Source organism: Equus asinus, chromosome 18, assembly GCF_041296235.1.
Source record: "Equus asinus isolate D_3611 breed Donkey chromosome 18, EquAss-T2T_v2, whole genome shotgun sequence".
NCBI classification, from domain to species: Eukaryota; Metazoa; Chordata; class Mammalia; order Perissodactyla; family Equidae; genus Equus; species Equus asinus.
Genome location: NC_091807.1, coordinates 41,995,304 through 42,018,729, shown reverse-complemented (window position 1 = coordinate 42,018,729; position 23,426 = coordinate 41,995,304). Strand labels below are relative to the sequence as shown.

Here is a 23,426-nt window from a genome sequence, read left to right as displayed (position 1 = left end):
CCTTGAGAAGGATGTGCACGGGGCCTGTGCTCTCCAAACTCAAGGAAGGGACGAAGATGGGCCCAAACCCATGAGGACGGGGAGAGGAGGCAGCAGGGAGAGGAGGTGGAAGATGCTGACCGCGAGGGCAGGCTGGGAGCAGCTGGACCAGCAGTGGACGGCTGGTCAGGGAAAGGGAAACAGACCTGATGTGGGGGTAGGAAGAAAAGCTGCAAAACCAGGCAGCCCGGGCTGCAGAATTCTAAACTGGGCTAGAATCTGAGACTCCGGGAACCTCTGTCTGACGGAAGGGGCCTCAAAACAGAACTCAACCCTCTCAGAAGCATGTAGGCCCTCGATCCTTTCCCAGCCCTGCAGCCCAGGCCAGTCCAGGAAGGCTTGTGAGCACAGGCTCTGGAAGACAGAGGGAGATGCCCTGGGGATGTGCAGGAGCAGATCTTCCCGCTGCTGCTCCCCACCTGCACCCAGCTCAGGAAAGGGAGGGAGGACTTGGGGGGCTGATGGCAAGGCCCCTCTGAGCACAGAGCATCTAGCGAGCCATTTATGACCACCCTGAAAAGTGGTCTAAGCATTCAAATGTGCCGAGGAACATTCACACATGAGAGAGAGCGAGCAAGCGAGCCCTGGAGACAGGAGTCACGGCAGTAGACAGAGCAAGTCTGAGAAAAACCGTGAGATCTTCAGAGAAAATCGCAGAAGAGCATCACTTACCAGCCAAGGAAGGGGAGCTGTAAGAGAAAGGAGCAGGGAGAGAAGATGAAGAACTCTTGGAAATTAAAATAGAGCAGAGGGAGCCAGCCCAGTGGCGTAGTGGTTAAGTTCATGTGCTACACTTTGGCGGCCTGGGGTTCGCAAGTTGGGATGCTAGGTGCAGACGTGAACACTGCTCATCAAGCCATGCTGTGGCGGCATCCCACATACAACATAAAGGAAGACTGGCACAGATGTTAGCTCAGGGACAATCTTCCTCACCAAAGAAAAAACCAAAGGAAGAAAAAAAATAAAACAGAGCAAAAATAAGAACATTTGATACAAAGCTTAAGAAGTAAAGTTCTAAAGAATCTCTTAGAAATAAGAACAAAAATATAGAGAAGTGGAAAAAGAGAAAATAAGAAAATTAGTCCAGGAGGTCCAATATGTGACTGACAAGAATTACAGAAAGACAAGCAATAACCATGAGGGAATGACCACAGGAATAATGAGGAATCTCTCCAGGTGGAAGGAAGCTCCCGGTGACCAGCAGGGCTGTGTCCACACCAAGGCGCTGGCACCATGGGGCATGTGGAGGTCTCTCGCAACACAGGGTCAGGACAGCGGCCGGCGCTTAGTGTTCTGAAGGAACAAGACTTCTCACACAGGAGTCCGCACCGAGCCCAAACTATCAATAAACACCAGCAAGACCCAAAAGTTCTCAAAAAAAACCCATCTCCTGCATGTTTTTTCTCCATAAGCTTCGAGAGAACATGCTTAACTAAATTAAGGGCCATCAAGGAGGGAGAAGGGGTCCCACATGGAAAGCAAGGACGGCGCACAGCCACAATCAGGCACAGTGTGGGGAGGCCGGTGACAGGGACCATGGAGGAGGCCCAGAGAAAGGGGAGTGGAAGCCATGCGAGAGAGGTCACACACACTCAGTGGCTCCTCGAGAGTCAAGACATATGTCCCCAGAATGCAAACGCTCAGCGATGATGGGACAGAAAGTGAAGACAGGGAAGGGACACATGGAGTTTGCCACCGGGAAGTTCAAACATATTATTTTCACTGGCAAATATGATTTGAAAATAAATACTAGAACACATTTCTGAAAGTTGGATGTGGATGTCCTCAGGGACTGGCAATTTGGAGAGAGGACACTGGACTAAGGCTGCTCCTGGAATACACCCTGCAGAACCGCCCAAATCCTTAACTCACATGCTTACTACCTGGAGTGAACAAAAACTAAAATTAAAATGTTGCTGGCCCTATTCTGCAAATGTTGAAATTGCCAAAGAACTGTAGCTTACTATGGTCTTGCTCTCAAAAGCACTGAATGAGCCAATGATGAAATTTTTTTAAAAAGTTAAAACACCTCAAGAAGTGACTGACTAACTTGTAAAAAGCTAACAATTGTAGAAGAAATTAGGAAGTTAAAAACCAGTTTGGCATCATGACAATGACCCAGGCAGGAACCACCACAGATGCTAAAGCACGAGAAACAGAACCTCTGCATGGTCTCCAAGTACCTCCCCCAGGACACAGAGCCACTAAAGAGGAAAAAATGAGAATAAACCTGGCAGGTCCCAACCGACATGACACGCTGGTGCTGTGATGCCCTGGGGAGAACAAGGCATTGTTACGTGCACTCGCAGAGACACACAAGATGCACTCATGCAGACCACCTTGCTACAGACGCCCAACGGAAGATGCAGGATCGCCTGAAATGTATGGAGGCGCCCCTTGCGGTCCATAGGGCATGGCCTCCCAGCCCGAACACTGTGCCAGGCACCTGGCCTGCCTCTGACCAGTCTCTGCTCTGCAGATATCTGAATGCATCATGCCAGCTGGTGTTCTTTTCTGTAAAGGGTGCTAATGGGACAACTAGCAAAATCTAAGTGAGGTCTGCAGACGAGACACTGCCTTGGGTCAGTTTGCACGTCCCGGTGTCAAGTGCAGTGCCATGAACTAGACTTCATGAAAGGCACAATGACATTCCCAGGAGTAAGACGACCTCAGGTCTGTAAGTAACACTCAGAGTGTAACCCCAGGGAGAAACAGGGAGAAACAGAGAGAGACAGCGAGAGCATGCACAAGCAAACATGGTAAACGCTAACAGTGGGGGATCTGTGTGAGGGTGTGCAGGAATTCTTGTGCGATTCTGGATCTGAAACTGCAAAAATAAAAAGTTTAAACAAAGATGACCGACTCACTATTTTCACTTCCATCGCTTCTTCCTTCTAACCCAAGAGGAGGTGATCCGGACTTTTCTTGAGAATCAAGAGATGTTATGATAAAATCTTCAACATCCTTCTCCTGCTCAAATAGGGAGATTTTTAAATGGTCAAAAAATAACAACTTATTACATCATGGAGTTGAACTGGCCAGATGGAAACTTTCTAAGGCCTGAATTTACTATCTTCCCACATGGAACCTAAACAAAAGTGTGCACAGCCTGTGGACAAACTAAGGTCATATGCTTCTAATAATTTAATCAAATTCATCCACGGTACTCTAGGAATATTTTAAAGAAGTCACTAACAAGTATTTCAGATTAAAAAAATTCTGCATGAAATGGTGGTATATGGGTACCTCAAATCAGCCATCTCTCTAATTTAATTTTTACTTTAATCCAAGACACATAAAATCTCAAAATTATGATAAAATATAACTCAAAAATAATAAACTGAAATATTGAAATTAATGAACATTATGTCTGGAACCTGTTAAATATGAAATACAACTGAAAGTAAATCTAAAAAACATATTCCAGATAAAGAACCCGTATGCAAACTACACACAAAGATGGGCTTATGACTGTACTTCTCAAAGTCAGCGTTAGTTAAGAAACTGAGGCCCAGGGTGAATTTCCAAGTAGGACTAATGCACCTCATATACTTTAAAAAAATAAATGAAGTACTCTAGATATGCATATTACAACAGATTCGGGTTAGTCCTGCAGGAAGGTGACCATCCCACACACAGCTGACCAGGGCACGGTCAGGTGCTCACCCATGCCCAGCCTACAGGCCCTGTCAGGAGGTGAACCAACAATGGCTACAGCTGTGATACCCCGGGCCAGGCAGACACATCTCCATGGGAACACAGTGGGGCCTTGGGCATCCCATGGACACCAAACCAGCACCTGGGGTGAACACTTACCACAGCTGTCCGCTGCACGTGGTGATCAGCAGAGGGAGCCCTGTCTATGGCCAATAGAGACTCTGCCCACCTAGGAGCTGTTTCTGCTGCTGACCTGACTGGGTAACAAAGCAGCCCTGACTGGTCAGCCTGGAGCAGTGAGGTGCTGATCCTGTCCCGCAGGGAGGCGTCTGGGCTGCGCTGGCTCAGGGCATCTGAGCAGGGCGTCAGGGGAAGGCTGGGTGGGGGCTCAAGCGTTGAGTCCTTCCTGATGACCTCAGGGGAGCTCCAGGAGGACAGCTCCATCGCCCTGAGCACGTTCTTCAAGGGTTCGGCCCCCTCGGTGTGGGTCAGGTCACGGGAGCTACTGTGCAAGCTAGCTTGTAGACAAAGTGACCCATCCTGCAAATCGATCTTATCTTCCACAGGGACCTTTGGTAATTCATTTCTTAGCAACGAATCCTGATTTCCAATAATGTCAATTAGATCGCATGAGGTTTTATCGATATTAAATGCATCAATAGGAGGTGATCTGTCAGTTTGTTCACTGTTTTTGGAACTGTCACTGGAACTACTTTCAAGTGCATGTGGAAATGCCAGTGGCTGCTGGGATTCAGAGTCCTCTGCCTCGATGTCTGGGACACTCAGAGAACGTGCCAGACAGTTCAATTTTTCTTGAAGTTGTTTCACCTGAGTTATGAGATCAATTTTCTGCAGCTGACAACTTTCCAGTAGTTTTTCCCTATCCTGCGGGTAAAAAAGAATATACTTATATACTTACAGTAAAATGATTAAACTTTATGGCGTCACATTTGTCTGTCTAGTATTTTAGAGCCAATTTCAGAGACTGAGCAATTAAGGATGAGATTCTATGATGAGCCCGTTGGTCCCTCTAGACTCTTAAGATTTCAAGATTTTTTAATTCCATGAAAGATGGAATCCAGGATCAATGCTCTTTGCCTAAAAGGCAGTTGTTGGAGAGGATTCTGGGATGGTGGCAGAGCAGGAAACAATGGAGTCTGTCTCCCCACCTGGACAGTAGTACTGGCAGAATCTGTCTAATGTAACAATTTTGGAATTCTGGAGTCTGTTGAAGGCTTGCAACTTCCAGGGAAAGACTTGGAGGATGCACAGCAGTCAATTTGGATCAATTTCAGCTCTTAGCAGAGTAGCAACTAACCATCCCCCTCCCCCATCCTGAAAGGCAACTGTGCACGTGTTCCTGGAGCAGCTTGCACACAGCTTGCAGGACCTTGTGTGTGCAAAAGGACCCTGTCCTCCAAATACTGGGGATCTGGGCTCTGATGCTGCTTCTGATCACAGAGGTGCACACAAGAGGCGGGGTTGAGACTGCAGCCCTCCTGCTCTGGCTGAAAGGACTGGTACCTTTTTTTCTACCACTGCCTTTTTCTCTTTTTTCCTTTTGTGGAGAAATTAAAAACTAGGGCATTCAAAAACACCTGCATATACAGAGAAAATCAGAAAGTGACTGCATGCGCCCAGGGAAAGGCACAGGCTCAGGAAAGACCTGAGAAGACCTTACGTCTACACCTCAGGCTGATCCTCAGCATACAGGCAGCCTACAACAATCAGAAAGAGGCACACAATAACAAAGACAGCAAACCCTGAAGAAGAGGGATTTCCACATTTACCACATTATTAGATTCAAATGTTCAGTGTCCAACAACAAAAATCACAAGGCATACAGAGAAAGAGAAAAGTACTGGACCATTCAAAGGAACAAAATAAACCAACAGAAACTGTCCCCAAAAAGACCTAAGGGCAGATCTACTTGACATGGACTTTTAAAACAACTGTCTTAGAGATGCTCAAAGACCTAAGGAAGATGTGGAGAAAAACCAAGAAAATGATGCATGAACAAAACATAAATATCAATAAAGAGATAGAAAACCTAAAAAGAAATTCTGAATATGAGGAGTACAATAACTAAAATAAAAAATTCCTTATAAGCATTCAAAGGCAGATTTGAGGAAGCAGAAGAAAGAATCAGTGAACTTGAAGACAGAACAATGTAAATTACAGAGTCTGCAGAAAAGAAAGAAAAAGATAGAGAAAAGTGAATGGAACCTAAAGGACTTGTGGGACACCATCAAGCAGACCAACAAATGTATCACAGAAGTCCTGGAAGGAGAAAAGAGAAAAAGGAGGCAGAGACAATATTTGAGGACATAATGACTGAAAACATCACAAATTTGATGAAAAATTTGAATATAAACATCCAAGAAACTCAGTGAACTCCAATTAAGATGCACTCAAAGAGACCCATACCAAGACACTTATAATCAAACTTACAAAAGACAAAGACAAAGAAAATCTTGAAAGTAGCAAGAGAGAAGTGACTGGCACATACAAGGAATCTTCCAAGAGATTTATCATCAAAACGTTTGGAGGCCAGAGGACAGTACGCCAATATTCAAAGCACTAAAAGAAAAAAAACTTTCAACTAAGAATTCTTCAAAAGTGAGGAAGAAATTAACATTCCCAGATAAACAAAAGTTGAGGGAGTCTGTGACCACGAGACCTGCCCTGCAAGAAAGGTTCAAGGGAGTCCTGCAGGTGAAACAAAAGGACACTAGACGGTACTTTGAGGCCACATGGAGAAATCAAGATCTCAATAAAGGTAAACACACAGGCAGTTATAAAAGCTAGTGCTGGGTAACAATGGTTTGTAGCTCCACATTTTGTTTTCATCATGAATATTTTTTTAAAAAACCATTAGTCTAAAAGTTAGTATTATTGTAACTTTAGTTTGTAACTTCACATATTGTTCTCTACATAATTTAAGAGATTAAAGCATTTAAAAGAATTATTAGTTTACATTTTGGGGCACACAAGTATAAAGATATAATTTTGTGACATCAACAACTAAAAGGGGTAGGGACAGACCTGTAAAGGAGCAGAGTTTTGTTATTGAAGTTAAACTGCTGCAAACTCAAATAAGAGCATTCTAACTTTCAGATGCTAAATGTAATCCCCCTCAGTAACCACAAAGAAAATAGCTACAGAATATACACAAAGAGGAATGAGAAAGGAATTTAAACATTTGACTCTAAAAAATAAACTTCAGAGATTGATTGTGAAAAAATCAACCCAAGAGAAGACAGTAATGCAAGAATGAGGAACCAAAAAAAGCTATAAGGTACATAAGCAAACAAATAGCAAGATGACAAAAGTACATGCCTCCACGTCAGTAATTACTTTAAATGTAAATGCATTAAGCTCTCCAATCAAAGACAGAGATTGGCAGAATACATAAAAACACATGATCCAACCATATGCTGTCTACAAAAAGCTTACTTTGGACACAAAGACACAAGTAGTTTTAAATTGAAATGATGGAAAAACATATCCATGAAAGTATTAACCAAAGGAAAACATGGTGCCTATATTAACATCAGACAAACTAAATTCAAACCAAGAAAGGTTACAAGAGACAAAGGAGATTGAATCAGTAATCAAAAATCTTGAACAAAACAAAGCCCTGGACCTGATGGCTTCACTGGTGAATTCTACCAAACATTTATGGAAAAACCTAGACCAATTCTCTACACTCTCTTTTATAGGAAAGCATCAGAGGCATGCCTCCTAACTACGAGGCCAGCATTACCTTGATACTAAAGGCAAAGGCATCACAAAAAATGAAAACTACAAACCAGTATCCCTTATGAACAATGACATAAAAGTCCTCAACAAAACACTAGTAAATCAAATTTAATAGCATATCAAAAGGATTATACACCATAATCAAGTTTATTCCTGAAATGGAAGGATAGTTCAACATAGGAAAATCAATGTAGTACACCCCATTAAGAAAATGAAGGGGAAATCACAACATCATCTCAATGTAGAAAAGCACCTGACAAGATTCAACACCCTTTCACGATAAAAAAAATTCAACATAGTAGGAATAGAAGGAAACTACTTTAACATAAGAAAAGTCATACACGAGAAACACAGAGTGGACATCACACTCATGGTGAAAGAGTAAAAGCTTTTCCTCTGAGAACAGGAACAAGGCAAGGATGCCCACTTTCACCGCTTCTCTTCAACACAGTTTTGGAAATTCTAGCTGGAGCAATTATGCAAGAAAAAGAAATGAAAGGCATCCAAATTGGAAAGAAAGAAGTAAAAATATCTATGTTCACAGATGATACAATCATATGTAGAAAACTGAAGATTCCACAACAAAACTCTAAGGATTAATCAATAATTCAGCAAAGTCACAGGATACAATGTCAACATATAAAAATCAGTTGCATTTCTATACAGGAATAATAAACAACCTGAAAAGGAAATTAAGAAAACAATTCCATTTACAATAGCAACAAAAAATTAGAAAATAATTAAGAATTAACTTAACCAAGGAGGTGAAAGACTTGTGCAATCAAATCATAAAACACAGCTGAAAGAAATTGAGGGAGACAGAAATAAATGGAAATACATCTTATGTTTAGAGACTGAAAGACTTAATACTGTTAATATGTCAATACTACCCAAAGCAATCTACAGATACAATGCTATCTCTAACAAAATTCCAATGACCTTTTTTGCAGAAATAGAAACTTCATCCTAAAATTCATATGGAATCTTAAAGGACCCCAAATAGCCAAAATAATCTTAAAAAAGAAAAACAAAGCAGGAGGACTTAAACTTTCTGATTTCAAAATTTATGACAAAGCTACAGTAACTGGCATAAAACCAGACATACAGACCAGTAGAAGAGAATAAGAGAGCCCAGAAGCAAATCCTCACATATGTGGTCAAATGATTTTTGACAAGGGTGCTAAGACCATTTTCAGAAAATGGTGCTGGGAAAACTGGATCTCCACATGCAAAAGAATGAAGTTGGACCCTTATCTAACACCATACACAAAAATTAACCCAAAATAGACCAAAGACCTAAAACTATAAAACTCTGAGAAGAAAACAGGGCAAAAGCTTCATGACATTGGATTTGGCTATGATTTCTTGGATATGACATCAAAGACACAGGCAACAAAAGGAAAGACAGACAAATTGGGCTTCATGAAATTTTAAAAATTTGTGCATCAAAAGACACTACCCATGAGGCCGGCCCTGTGGCTGAGTGGTTAAGTTTGCGTGCTCCCCTGTGGCAGCCCAGGGTTTCACCGGTTCAGATCCTGGGCATGGACATGGCACTGTTCATCAAGCCATGCTGAGGCGGTGTCCCACATGCCACAACTAGAAGGACCTACAACTAAAAATACACAACTATGTACCAGGGGGCTTTGGGGAGAAAAAGGAAAAATAAAATCTTAAAAAAAAAAGACACTGCCCACATAATAAAAAGGCAACCCACAAAATGAGAGAAAATATTTGCAAATCATACATCTGATAAGGACTTATATCCAGAACATACAGAGAACTCCTAAAACTTAACAGAAACAACCAAGCTGATTTACATACAAGCAAAGGACGTGAATACACATTTTTCCAAAGAAGTTATACACAAATGGCCAATAAGCACATGAAAAGATACCAAATATCACTACTCATTAGGGAAATGCAAATCAAAAGTATGTGAGATACCACCTCACATGTGAGGATGACCACTATCAAAAAGACAGAAAATAACAAGTGTTGGTGAAGACGTGGAGAACTTGGACCCCTTGTGTACTTTTGATGGGAAAGTCAAGTGGTGCAGCCGCTATGGAAAACAGTATGGCAGTTCCTCAAAAAGTTGAAAATAGGATTACCAGATGATCCAGAAATTCCACTTTTGGGTACATACCCAAAAGAATTGAAAGCAGGGTCTCTAAGAGATATTTGCGCACTCATGTTCACAGCAGCATTTTTTTTGGAGAAACAAATGCAGGATTTGTTTCTCAAAAAAAATACTGCATATATAACCAAATTATTATTCAGCCTTAAAAAAGAAATTCTGACACATGCTACAACATGGTTGAACCTTGAGAACATTTAAGTGAAATAAGCCAGTCACAAAAAGACAAATACTGTATGATCCACTTATATGAGGCCCCTAGAGGAGTCAGATTCATAAAGACAGGAAGGAGAATGGTGGTTGCCAGGGGCTAAGAAGAGAGGGGAACTGGAGTTACTGTTTAATGGGGACAGAGTTTGAGTTTTACTAGATGAAAAAAGCTATGGAGAGGGATGAGTACACAACATTATGAATGTATTTAATACCACTGAACTGTACATTTAAAAATGGTTAAGATGTAAATCTTACGTTATGTGTGTTTTACCACACACACACACACACACACACAGGCAAATTGTCATAACCTATTTCTGTGGTAATATACTGAGGATGTAAGCTTTTTTTTTTTTTTAAGGAAAAAAAGTCCTGGAAAGTTCTATATGCAAACATTGAAAAACACAAAATTGTGATTTACGGAACAAATTTGGAATTTCCCTGTCAGTGTGTAACTTGTAAGAATTTGTCGACCAGTTCATGATATTGCAGGGTTGAGTTTTCTCTTAAGAATTCAAACGCACGCTCCTACCATGAGGGTACTGAGACAAGTTTGCTATACAGAGTTGGTGAAAAGCTTCTCTCTAAATAGAATATATTTCCTGAGGAGATTTGATAAACACATGAAACCAGATTCAGGCATCTTCTGTCAAAACCGCAGACACAGGCCCATAGTCCTGCTCTGAAACCACTGGGCTGGTGGGCCGTGGAATTCAGAGTCTTAGAGTCTACCATTCTAACGTGGTGCATGTGGCATCTCATAGGAGTGTTCCCAGGAGGGTGGGGCTGAACATCCTAGCAAACTGTACAACGTCCACACCAGCAGGGTTACCGGTGTCAAGAGAGCCAGGTCTGAGCAGGCTGCAGACCGAAGCACAGTGTGGTAACCCTCCAAACCAGCCAACCACTTTTGGTTTTCATAACACCTCAACCCTGCAACAATGTGACGTTGCCGATGTGCAACCTCCCCACCCTAGGGAAAGAAATGTCAACTTTCTTGTAGCTTCTGTCCTGGTGATCAGAATTTTAAACTGTTGAACTCCAGATTATTCTGCTCTGCTTTGCTGGGAGCACAAGTAAAATTATGTACGAAAAATAAACTGAGGTTAAAAAAATAAATGTGAAAGCTTTCAAGATAAAAGAGACCCTGGCGATAAAGTTCAGAAGCCACAGTACGGCTGTGTGGTGATGTGTCCCCACACAAAAAATCCTAGAGACGAGCCCTGCAGGCCAGCTAAATCCTGCTTGTATCGATCATAAGGAGGAAGTAACTGCTCATTTCTCACCAGCTGATTAGACTGGGAAATGTGTGCTTCTAGGGCGCTTGAATAAAACATGTAGCCAATTTCAAAACAGATCTGAACAGCACTGCCACAAGAACGTGAGAGACTCTGCAAAATCACTGTCACTGTCTACAGTCTACATAATGTGTGTCACAGCCAGCCGAAGTGCCAGAGCGAATCTCTGCCCCGATCTGCCCCATGTGCTCAATGCCCAGCCTCTCCCGGAGCCACCGCAGTACCTTCGCTCGCCCTGACACTTTGCCATGGTCCTCCACACTCAAGTGCAGTTCGTTTTTCACCAAGAGCAGCTCAGACTCCAGCTGCCTCTGGCAGACTGTGAGCACCGACATCACACTGTCTCGCTTCTGGAGACCTGCATGGTCTGACGTCACCAGGGCTTTCGCAGGCTGCAAACCATCCTTAACCAGACTCTACAATAAGGAGAGAGAGCAATGATGATGCTTATAAAGACAAAGCTAAACACATCAGACAGACATGCAGTGAGCCGGGTGCTGGGTGCTTCAGACTCTCGGGAGTCCTGGAGCCAATGTGTCAGCCAGCAGGGCCATGAGGGAAAGTCCACAGGTCGTAACCAGCAAGTCTCCTGTCTCCAAAATCACACAGGGAGAGCAGGAGACCAGCACTGTGCACCCAACACCCACAGCAGGTCAAGATGTGCTCGAGGCTGATGGCTCCAAGGGCCTAGGCACCAACTGAGGGTGACCCCACAAAGCACATGGAAACGCGGCCGCTCGACACAGAATGCTGAGCTGGTGTGGGGCAGCAGGCTGTGAATCCCGACTTCTACTCAAAAACAAACTGGAACATGTTCCAAAATGAAATGAGCATAAAGCGTTTTAGAGGGAATGCTCATTAAAGGATGGACCATCTAACTAGAACCCAGAGGGGAAGTAAGAGACTTCACATCAGGTACTCTCCACATCACTGATGTTCCCTATCCTATTAAAGAAGTGTTTTAAAAAGCTTAATAACTTACGATATTAAGTTTAAAACTGTACAAAACAGTGAAACCCCAGCCCGATTTCACAGTGTACGTGTGTTCTGACTTGAAGTTCTACGGATCCTAAATGGGCCCCAGGCCAGCATGAGCTTCAGACTCATTTCTCTACATCATGAGCCACCCAATGGAAACTGCATCCTCCCTGCCCAGCAGAGAAAGAAGGAAGGTCATTAAAATTAAAAGAAAAAGAGTAGAAGAGAAAGAAAAGAAATTCAGTCTTCTTCAGAGAACACTTAACTCCCTCTGGTCCAGCCCCAGGGCTCAGCCACTCACTGCCTGGTGAGGGCTTCCTGCAGGCTCCAGGGACACCCCAGCTCCCCCAGCATGCCCCAGCTCTCTGAACACAGAAGCTGAGACACCTGTGGGCCTGCAGAGTGAATGAGGCCCACCTGTGGGTCACTGCCATGGCCGTTGGGGGTTGTGGTCAGCTTCCTGCTGCCCACACCCTGTTCTGACTCTTCATCACAGAAAGCCTCTTTAACCCCAGGGGACCCATCCCTGGGAGCTGACCTCTACACGAGGGTACAGACGGGCCCCATGCTCCTGTGGCTTGTCCAGTGCCTCCTGGCACCTCAGGAACCGCTGGTTCAGTGTCTGCAGCTGGCGGCTGAGGCGGGCACACTGCGCTCGGAGCCGCTGCAGCTCAGGGGGCTCGTCCGCAGCAGCCAGGGGCTGCTGTTCCAGGGCACGGCGGAAGCGGGTTAAGGCCGACAGGATGTTCTGCAGCTCGGTGGAGTAGGCAGACTTCTTTTTGTTCATGGCCTCAATTTCTAAATCTCTTTCCACAATCTTCACTTCTTTTGCTTTTAGAGCAGCTTCAAACTCTCGGATCTGGGAGGCCAGGCGCTGGACCTCGGCCTCCCTGCGGGCCGTGCCATGCCTCAGCTCCGCCAGCTGCCCTGCGGCAGCCTCCTCAGCACCCCGCAGGCGCTGCTGCAGGGCCTCCAGGGCCTGGCCATGCCTGCGCTCCTGCTCAGCAAGCAGCTGGCTCAGGGCCTCCTTGGCAGCCAGCGCGGCTTGGAGCTCACCCTCCAGCGCCGCATGGGCCTCGGCCCCCTCAGCCTGGAGGCAGAGCAGCCCCCGCTCCAGCTCACTCTGCAGGTCTTCGGCACGGCAGTCACTGACTTCATGCACCGCAAGTCCCCCGAGGGAGAGCTCTCTCTGCAGTTTCTCGATGACTTCATGGAGCTGCTCAATTTCTTCTGCCTTATCCTTCTGTAATCGTTCCTGATTCTCTTGCAAATTCTCAATAATGGATTTCAGCTCCTCGATTTCAGAACTTCTGCTATACATAACCTGAAAAACACATTTCAGAGGCAAATTAAGTGTAACAACTTCAGAATTTCCCTCTTTCAACTTACAGTTAAGCCTGAATTCATTCTTACAGAAGTGGAGAGACTTCACAGCTCGAAAAACAAAACAACTGTGGGAAGAAACTAACAACGTCACCCAAAGACATTTAAAATTTGAAAAACACCCAAATGCGGCACCGTGACTACTTCAAGCTCATCGAACAGTCGGACAGCACCACCTCCCACTGCTGCTTTGCCACTTGCTCCGACCCTTCAGTCAAGGCTGCGTCCCACCGCTGTTAGGACCACAACCCTTGGCCGCCAAAATACAGAAGCAGCTCTAACTTGGCCACTTCTCAATCAATGACACCTACATACTCATGTGCTACCACCTTCTAAACGTGCGTTTTGTTACCATCTAAACAACTTTGATTTGTTTGATTTTCCTAAAGGGAGCATTTAGATTTTAGGTATCATTCTAACACTAGAATAAGAATGAAAGTGAGAAAATCAGGCTAGAGAATGTGTGTTAATGAGGAATGTGAGTGAGCACATTTCCACACTGTTTGCACGGGGACGTGGGGACATCGTTTCTGTCGCCTCGACCACCCTGTGCTGAGCACTGTGCCACACCAGCCAACTAAGAACGCTTTTACTTGTGCTATTTATCTAATCTTCAACAATTTTAAGGTGAGAAATGTTATTATTCCTATATCAAAGATGGAACAATTGAAACTTAGATATTAAATATCTTGCCAAGACCACAAAGACAGTAAATGGAAAATCAGGATTGAAATCTATGTCAATATGGCTCCCAACTCCATTCTCTTAAGATCACATCACTGATAGTGACCAAAAAATAAAAATTCTAACCAACTTGTGTTCTAGTTAACAAGCTTCAACCAATTTGTTATAGTCTAATACTTTGCTTCCAAAAAATTGAGGGTTTCATGACAATTCTTGGTTTCACGAGTATTACTTAACACTTACTTTAAATTCACATTCAAATCTGGCCCGTAGTGAAAACGAAAACAAGAAAACTGATTAATTTTTGGTTTTGGTTTGGATACTATCAGTCATACATTGACACACATTTACTATGTCTGAATGCCATATTACAAAGTTAGCAAAAGAATGTCTCAGCATGAAGTGAGACCCTCACACCCAGCTGCAGTTTGCACCCCCCATGCTGTGTGTGCACAGACCCATGTCCCCCTACTCACAGAAAAGTTAAGGAAGTTTTAGGGATAATTCTGATGGTGTATAATTTGTGCTTATTCATGTAATGCACTAATTACACTGAGATGAAAAGGTACACAGTACAAAGCAGCCACACTCACAACACAAATATTACACTTAAAATATTACAGCCAGGGAGCTGGCCCGGTGGCACAGTGGCTAAGTGTACACGTTCCACTTCAGCAGCCTGGGGCTCGCCAGTTCGGATCACTGGTGAGGACATGGCACCACTTGGCAGGCCATGCTGTGGTAGGCATCCCACATATGAAGTAGAGGAAGATGAGCACAGACGTTAGCTCAGGGCCAGTCTTTCTCAGCAAAAGAAGAGGATTGGTGGCAGATGTTAGCTCAGGGTTAACCTTCCTCAAAAAAAAAAAAATTACAGCCAGCATATGAAGCTGGCTTTAAAATGTAAAACACCACAACCTAAAATAAGCCCTCTGAGACATAGCGCAACCAGAGCAGGCGAGGAGGCAGAGGAGCAACAACAGGCAAGGGTGCCAGGAGGAGGAGGATGGCAGCGCAGGCAGGGCCAAAAAGCAGCAGACATGCAGGCCCAGCACACAGGGCACCGTCTCCCTGAGCGTGTGTGGTGCCCCTTTAGACACGGAACAGCGTGGAAGAGATCAGGCCTGAGCACTCCCACCAAGGGCAGCCAAGACGGCCCCCCTGACCCAGAAGTGGTGTCTCAGAGGGCGTCTCTCCCTTGCTGGTGGTATTCTGTGAGGCATCATGAGGCGGGGCTGAAATCACCCAGGAGGGGCCGTGGAGCTCCAAGATGGGTGTGCAGACGGACACTCCTCAGAACCCACCTTGCGAAACCTAACAGCCACACCCAACCCGCCTGCAGGTCCAGGACACCTTGCAGGGGACTCAGACATGACAGAGGCCCCCAGATAGGGGAGTTTCCGTCTCTCCGTCTGTGTCCTGGAGCAACGCAGCCAGATAAGGCCCGGGAGAAGGGGCCAGGGCAGCTGGAGCCACAGAGAAGGACAGAGAAGCAGGGAAGGAAATCCCGAACCCTGTGTGTCAGCTCCGCCCACATCCTGGGCCAATCCGGGCACTCTCTCTGCAGGCAGGACGGAGTGCATACTTGAGTCTAACCAAGACAACTATCATTGAAACAAAGCCTCAACGCTCTTCAGAAGCAAGAGTCCCCACAACATAATTGGCAGGATATCAAGAATGCAAACGAAAATTAATCTACACACAAAAAAATCAGCAACATGTGGTCAATTCTTAACAAAAAAAGACAACCAATGGCAACCAATCCGGAGATGACAAAAAAGCTGGAACGAGCTAACACGGGTGTTAAAGCCTACGCCACAGCTGTGTTCAGGACGTAAAGACAAGAATGCTCATGATAAACAAAAAGAGAGGAAGTCAGGCAGAGAAAACTATGAAAAGAAACCAAAATTCCAGAACTAAAAATTACAATGTATGAAATTTAGAGATTCACTCAATGGGCTTAAGAAAACCCTGGATATGACAGCGAGTCCATTATCCCATAAGAGGAAAAGAAAAGAATTATAAAAAATGCACACAGCCTCAAACACCCATAGGACAATGTAAAAGGTATAGCATATTGTAACTGGAGCTCCAAAACAGAGTGTGAGGCAGAAAAAACACCTCAAAAAATAAATTTCCAATAATGAAATAATTTGAACAGCCCTACACCTAGTAAGGAAATTTACTCCATAATTAAAAAAAAGAACTTGCTAGGTCCAGCTGGTTTCACTCAAAAATTCTACTCAACATTTAAAGAACAAATAATACCAATTCTATACAACCTCTTCCAGAAAATAGTCAAGGAAACAATTCATTCAGTGAAACCAATATTACTCTGATACCAAAACCAGACAGAATTCACCAGAAAACGAGAGACGAATATCCCTGACGAATACAGATAAACAGATTCTTAACAAAATACTAGTAAATAGAACTCAGCAAATATAAAAAGAACTATACACCGTGACCAAGTGGGGTTTATTCCAGGGACTCAAGGCTGGTTTAATATTTGAAAATCCATCAATGTAATATGCCTAATTATTAATAGGACAAAGAAGAAAAATCACATGATCCTATCAACTGCTAAAAAACAAAAGTTGATTTGGCAAAATTCAATACCATTCTTGATAAAAACTCAGAAAACAAGGAGTAGGGAAGAACTTCCTTAACTTGATAAGGAATATCATTTTTAAAACCTACAGCTAATATCACACTTAATAGTGAAAGACAGAATGTTTTCCCTTAAGATCTGAAACAAGGCAAAAATGTCCACTGCTATTCAACATAGTACTGGAAGTCCGAACTCAAAAGGCAAGAAAAGGATATAAAAACTGTACAGAATGGAAAAGTAGAAATTAAACTGTCCCTATTTGCAGATGATATTACAGTCTACATAGAAAATTCCATGGAATAAACAAAAAAAGCTCCTAGATTTAATTAGTGAATTTAGCAAAGTCACAGGATACAAGGTTAATATTTTAAAAAATCTATTGCATTTCTATATACTAGCAATGAACAAGTAGAATTCAAAATTTTCTTTTCTTTTGAGGAAGATTAGCCCTGAGCTCACATCTGCCACCAATCCTCCTCTTTTTGCTGAGGAAGACTGACCCCTAAGCTAACATCCGTGCCCACCTTCCTCTACTTTATATATGGGACGCCTATCACAGCATGGCTTGCCAAGTGGTGCCATGTCAGCACAGGGGATCCAAACTGGCGAACCCCAGGGCACCGAAGTAGAACGTGCGAACTTAACCACTGTGCCACCAGGCTGGCCCCAAAACATACTATTTTTAAATTAAATAAACATATCATTTAGGATAGCACCACAACAAAAATATGTAGATATAAATCTAACAAAACACATGCAGGATACATAAGTTGAAAACAATACACCACCAATGAAAGAAATCCAAGACGACAAATAAATAGAGAGTTACACCACGTTCACGGATTGGAAGACTCAATATTGTCAAGATGTTAATTCTTTCACGATCAATCTAGACTCAATGCAATCCAAATCAAAATGCCAGCAAGATTCTTCTGTAGATATCACTTTGTTGATTCTACAATTATATGGAAAGCCAAAGGAACTAGAAGAACCAAAACAATTTTGTAAACAGAAGAAGTTGGATGATTTACATTATCTGACTTCAAGACTTACTGAAAAGCTACAGAAATAGTGTGGTATTAGTAAAGAGAGAGAAACCTAGATCAATAAAACTGAATAGAGTTCAGAAATAGATCCAAACAAATATGGAGAAGATTTTCTCCACAGATTTCTCCGAAGATTTTCAATGGAGAAAAGATTACTGTTTGAACAAACAGTGCTGGAACAATTACACACCCATGTGCCAAAAAATACAGTGCATCATAGACTTGAATACCAAGCAAAACTATGAAATTTCTAAGAGAAAACATATGAGAAAATCTTTGTGATCTGGGATTAGGTAAAGAGCTCTCAGATACAAATCCAAAAGGATATCCATTTAAAAAATTAATAAATTGAACTTCATCAAAACTAAAAGGTTTTGCTCTGTGAAAAACACTGTTAAAGAGAATAAAGAGACAGCTGCAGTGGGTGAAAATATCTGCAGATCATATATCAAAAAAACACGTTCAGGGGCCAGTGCCATGGCCAAGTGGTTAAGTTCACACACTCCACTTCAGCGGCCCAGGGTTTTGCCAGTTCAGATCCTAGGTGCAGACATGGCACCACTCATCAGGCCATTCTGAGGCAGTGTCCCACATGCCACAACCAGAGGCACTCACAACTAGAAGATACAACTATGTACTGGGAGGCTTTGGGAAGAAGAAGAAGGAAAAAAAAAAAAGATTGGCAACAGATGTTAGCTCAGGTACCAATCTTAAAAAACAAAACAAACAAATAAACAAAACCATATTCAGAAGATACGAGGAATTCCCAAAACTCAGTATGAAAATGAAGAATCCAACTTTTAAAAAATTAGCAAAGGATTTGAATAAACATTTTGCCACAATATGTATGGCAAAATAGCCTATAAAAAGATGCTCAGGATCATTAGTCATTAAGAAAATGTGAATTAAACCCCAAGAGTATATACCACTACACACCTACTAAAATGGCTAAAACAAGTAAGACTGACCATACCACGTGCTGGTGAAGACGTGATTGACTGGAGCCCTCATGCACTGCTGGCGGTGCATGGTAAAATGGTAGAGCAACTTTGGAAACAGTTTAACAGCTTCTTTTAAGGTTAAACACATACTTACACATGAATCAGCCACTCTACTCCTAGGTATTTACCCCATAGAAATGAAAATTTATTTTCACACAAAAACCTGTACATGGAGGTTTACAGCAGCTCAATTCATAATTGCCAAAACCTAGAAACAACCAAAGATCCATCAATGAGTGAACGGATAAACCAACCATGGAACATCTTTATAACACCGCTCAGCAATAAAAGGAACGAATCACTGATAAGTGCAACAGAGATGAACTGCAAACACACGATGCTGAGTGACTTGACAGAGTATTCTGGAAAAGGCAAACTACAGGGCTGAAGAACAGACTGTGGCTGCCACGCTGGGAGTGGGGATGGTGACCACAAGGGCAGCACAGGAGAGTTTCTGAGTGAAGGACTGTTCCATATCTTGATTGCAGTCGTGATTACAGGACTTAATGCATATTTCCAAACTCACAGAACTGTCCAAAAAAAGTGAATTTTACCGTATGTATGTTTTTTAAAAACCGAAAAATTTACAGGTAATAAGTGGTTATATTAAAAAATAAGACCTGTCTAAAATCAGTGACCTAAGGGTCTACCCAAAGAAGCTGGAAAAAGAGCAAAATAAACCCAAGGTAAGTAGAAGGAATCAGGGAATAAATATAAGACAAACCAAACAGACAGAAAAAACTGAGAAAACTAGCAAAACCAAAATCTGGTTTTTGAAAACATCAACAAAAGTGATAAACCCCTAGCTAGAGAGACTTCAAGAAAAAGAGAAACCACAAATTCACCAATCCGGAATGAAAAAATGGTCATCAATGCAGAATTTAAGATAGTCAATGAGTTAGTAAGGAAATGGGAATTTCCTAAGGAATAATAAGGAAAAGACTATGAACTTCACTCCAAGAAATCTGACAAGTTAGATGAAATAGATAAATTATTTTCTTTTTTGGAGGAAGATTGGCCCTGAGCTACCACCTGTGATAATGCTCCTCTACGTTATGTGGGATGCCGTCACAGCATGGCTTGACAAGCAGTGCTAGGTCTGCACCTGGGATCCCAACCTGTGAACGTGGGGCTGACAAAGCAGAGCACACAAACTTAACCACTATGCCACTGGGCCAGCCCCAATAAATTCTTTGAAAAATACAACTTATCAAAACTAACACAAGATGAAAGAGAAATCCAAATACCTCTATATTTATTAATTAAATTCATTATCAAAAACCTCCTACTTAAGTAACCTTCACAGCCAGACAGTTTCACTGTTGATTCTATTAAAACATTTAAAGAAAAAAAAAAATCACATCTATGTTAAATAACCTCTTTCAGAAAATGGAGACAGCGGGAAAACTTTCAACACATTTCATAAGACCAGCAAAACCTTCATACCAAAACCTGATAAAATATTACCAAAGAAGAAAATTACAGACCAATATCACTCATGAATACAGATGCAAAAACCACTGACAAAATACCAGCACATCAAATCCAACAACATATTAAAAGGGTTGCACATCACCACAAGTCGGTTTATCCCAGGAATGCACGGTTGGTTTAACCTTCAAAAACCAGTGTAATTAACCCTGTTAGTAGAATTGAAGAGAAAAATAATATAACTAATTCAAAAGATGTAAAAGAAGCAAACTAGAAATAGAAAAGAACATCCTCAACCTGATAAAAGACATCTATGAAAAACCTACAGCTAACATCATACTTAATGGTGAAACACTCAATACTTTCCCCAAGATCAAGAACAAAGGACAACTGCTATCACCTATTTTATTAACATTGTCCTGGAAGTGCTAGACATTGTGACAAGGAAGAAAAAGAATTAAAAGAAAAGATTGGAAAGAAACAAAACTGGGTCTATTTGCAGACAGTGTATCTTACACACAGAAAGCCCCAGGAATCTATAAACACACTCCTAGTATCCATCAACTTAGCAAGGTAACAGGACACAACATTAGTATACAAAAATTATATATCTACAAATACATCTATGTATGTACGTACGTACACTCATGGCAAACAACTGGATGATGAAATTTTTTTTAAAGCCCACTTACAATAGTGCAACAAACCTAAAATACTTAGGAATACATTTAACAAAATATGTTCAAGACTTCTTCATTGAAAACTACAGAATAAGGGGAAAAATAAATGATAAAATTAAAGAAAGAACACTAACCCAGGTGTCGGAATAGACAAAGAAGGAAGGAACAACAGATGTTGAGAATAAGGTGTTAGGATGTCAAGGAGCTGCTGGAGAACGAAGTACAGAAAAGAAATAACGATAGCCATATTGACAGAGGTCTTAACAACAAGCAATGGGGACAGAAGAGTTCAGTTTTCCCAACAAACCTGAAAGATACTATGATTCCAGGAAATGAAAATCTTCACTGACATAAAATAAGGGTAGAAAATATATCAAAATGTGGTTTCCTTCAAAGAATTAGAAACCTAACAAAAGTTATTCCTACAAGTGAAATTTTAGTTGTATTTATTACATCAAAGCAAAGATATCGTCCATACAGTCAAAAAACATTAGAAGTAGAATTACAGAAAACAAAGGATGTACAGATTTGCACATATCTAGAAATGAACAAAAATCTCAAAAGAAAATATTTCGAATTGTGTTTATATAGCTCTCTATTCTTAGTGAAACTAAAATATTTTCCTTATCACAAAAACTATCTTTAATATTTATAATATTTTAGTATGTAAAATTATACTCACATGGCCAATTCTGGAACACTAAGGAACAGTAACAGATACAACCTCCTTTAAATAATTAGTCACTGGTTTTAAGGGTATTCCTCAAAGTAACAAAAAGGATATCTTTAAGTTCTGCCAAACATATAAGATACCAACACAGATCATTAATATCCCAACAGCCTCTGTCACTGCAAAGTTTGGAGACATGAAAATCTACAGATAAAACTTCTCCTTTTCACCCCACCAGCCCCCCACCATCCTTACCTCCAAAATTAATGAAAAAACCATTATCAACTGTATATAATGACATAGTTTACTGCCATCCCAAAGGCCCCCCGGGGTCCCCAGATCACAGTGACAAACTACCAAGAACTCAATGCACAAGACGCAGTTAAGGCCCAAGGCACAAGCCTGGACTGCATCCAGCGACGGGAGGCCTACCTCACTGAGAGCGCCAGTTCCCATCCCAGCCAGCTGCGCCTCAAGCTGCTCACTCACACACTTTATCTCCCTTTCTTTGTTCTGTAGAAATGCCTGTGGAGATGATAACAACAAAGCCAAAGCAGCATTACTACAGGAAACAGTCCCGGCCCTGCAGACGTGGAATATCCTAATTAAATAAGCCTGGAGTTCTAAATACCAATACTTGATTTGAAAATGTTTTTCTACTAAAGTCTTTCTTTTTAAAATGACATATTAGAGTTTGACTTTAGAAAATTAATCACTGCATTTCTCCAGGCAATTTGTTTCAAAGCAATGGCTGAAGAGTAATTAAAGTGTGCTCTTATCTACGTCTCACCTGTTAATTAAGGACAGACTCCCACCGAAAGGGAAAGGACGAAAGGACAGGACGACTAGTGACTAGATTGCCTCAGAACTCTACTTTCACTGAAGACATTTTAAAGCCATACAGCTGCACCCTTTGTTAAATTGGATCCCTTGAATTTCTTTCAATGCTGTTAGTTCACTCATCCAACAACTGTCAGTTTGGCACCATAGACAGTGACTCTAAACTCATATATTTCACAGCCATCTTTTAAGGTTAGGACTTCTTTACAACTTTATCAACTCCACTATACAGAGGTTATTTTTCTTTTTGCTTCAAAAGCACAGTTGAATTAAGATAATAGAGAAGATTTAAAACTGGATTTTTTATCATCTTACTTGCAGGAAGGAGGACAATGAGCAACTATTTACTAGAAATCACTTCTAGAATGGGGTGCCCCTGTAAAAGCCAAAAGCAGGTACCACTGCTCCAAAGCTATAATTTCTTTCCTGGCAGTTTCCGTTGCTAGGCAAGTGCCTTTCCTGTACTGGGCCCCAACAAGCATCCTTTCAAAAGCCTGACTGCTGGTGCCACACGCAAGCACAGAGCACGGTGTGCAGGTGGACATGGAAGAGCTCCACCATCAAGGGGACTCCGTGCTCCACTCTTGATTCCCAGAAAGCTCTCCCACTGAACACTTCCTAGCACAGCCCCAGCTGCCAATCTTAGTGCAGAAGTCAGGCACTTGCCGAAATCACCTGCCTGCACAGGGTCCTCCTTCTGTCTCCAGACAGAAGGCTTGCGCAGGCCTGGGAAGGTCCAAGGCCCCAGTCCCTCGGCTGCAGCTCTTACACAAGCAACACAATCTTAGGTGTCAGGGTGGGTCCTCTTAGTTTACCTTCAAATTGGCATTCTCTTCCTGAAGTTCTCTGACGCTGGCCGCACTATGGTTGTTCTGCATGTCTAATTTGAAGGTCAGATGTAGTACTTCCTCATTTTTACTTACTAAGTCATCTTTAACCTTTTCTAGTTGTTCTTTTAAGTCCAAAATCTTTCATTAAAACAAAAGAAGGTAG

The 23,426-nt window shown here is 42.2% G+C and overlaps 1 protein-coding gene across 30 annotated transcripts in view; it reads right to left on the bottom strand.

Moving 5' to 3' along the window:
• The window catches only part of PCNT (pericentrin), a 148,638-nt gene that overhangs the window by 27,209 nt on the left and 98,003 nt on the right, over nucleotides 1–23,426 (bottom strand). For all 30 annotated transcript variants that reach the window (XM_044751091.2, XM_044751101.2, XM_044751097.2 and 27 more), the window contains 6 exons: nucleotides 23,249–23,401; nucleotides 22,026–22,118; nucleotides 12,626–13,411; nucleotides 11,334–11,525; nucleotides 3,856–4,581; nucleotides 2,907–3,009 (listed from right to left, as the gene is read on the bottom strand). In XM_044751091.2, coding sequence (XP_044607026.2) covers nucleotides 2,907–3,009; nucleotides 3,856–4,581; nucleotides 11,334–11,525; nucleotides 12,626–13,411; nucleotides 22,026–22,118; nucleotides 23,249–23,401 — 2,053 coding nt within the window. The remainder of the gene's footprint in view (nucleotides 1–2,906; nucleotides 3,010–3,855; nucleotides 4,582–11,333; nucleotides 11,526–12,625; nucleotides 13,412–22,025; nucleotides 22,119–23,248; nucleotides 23,402–23,426) is intronic.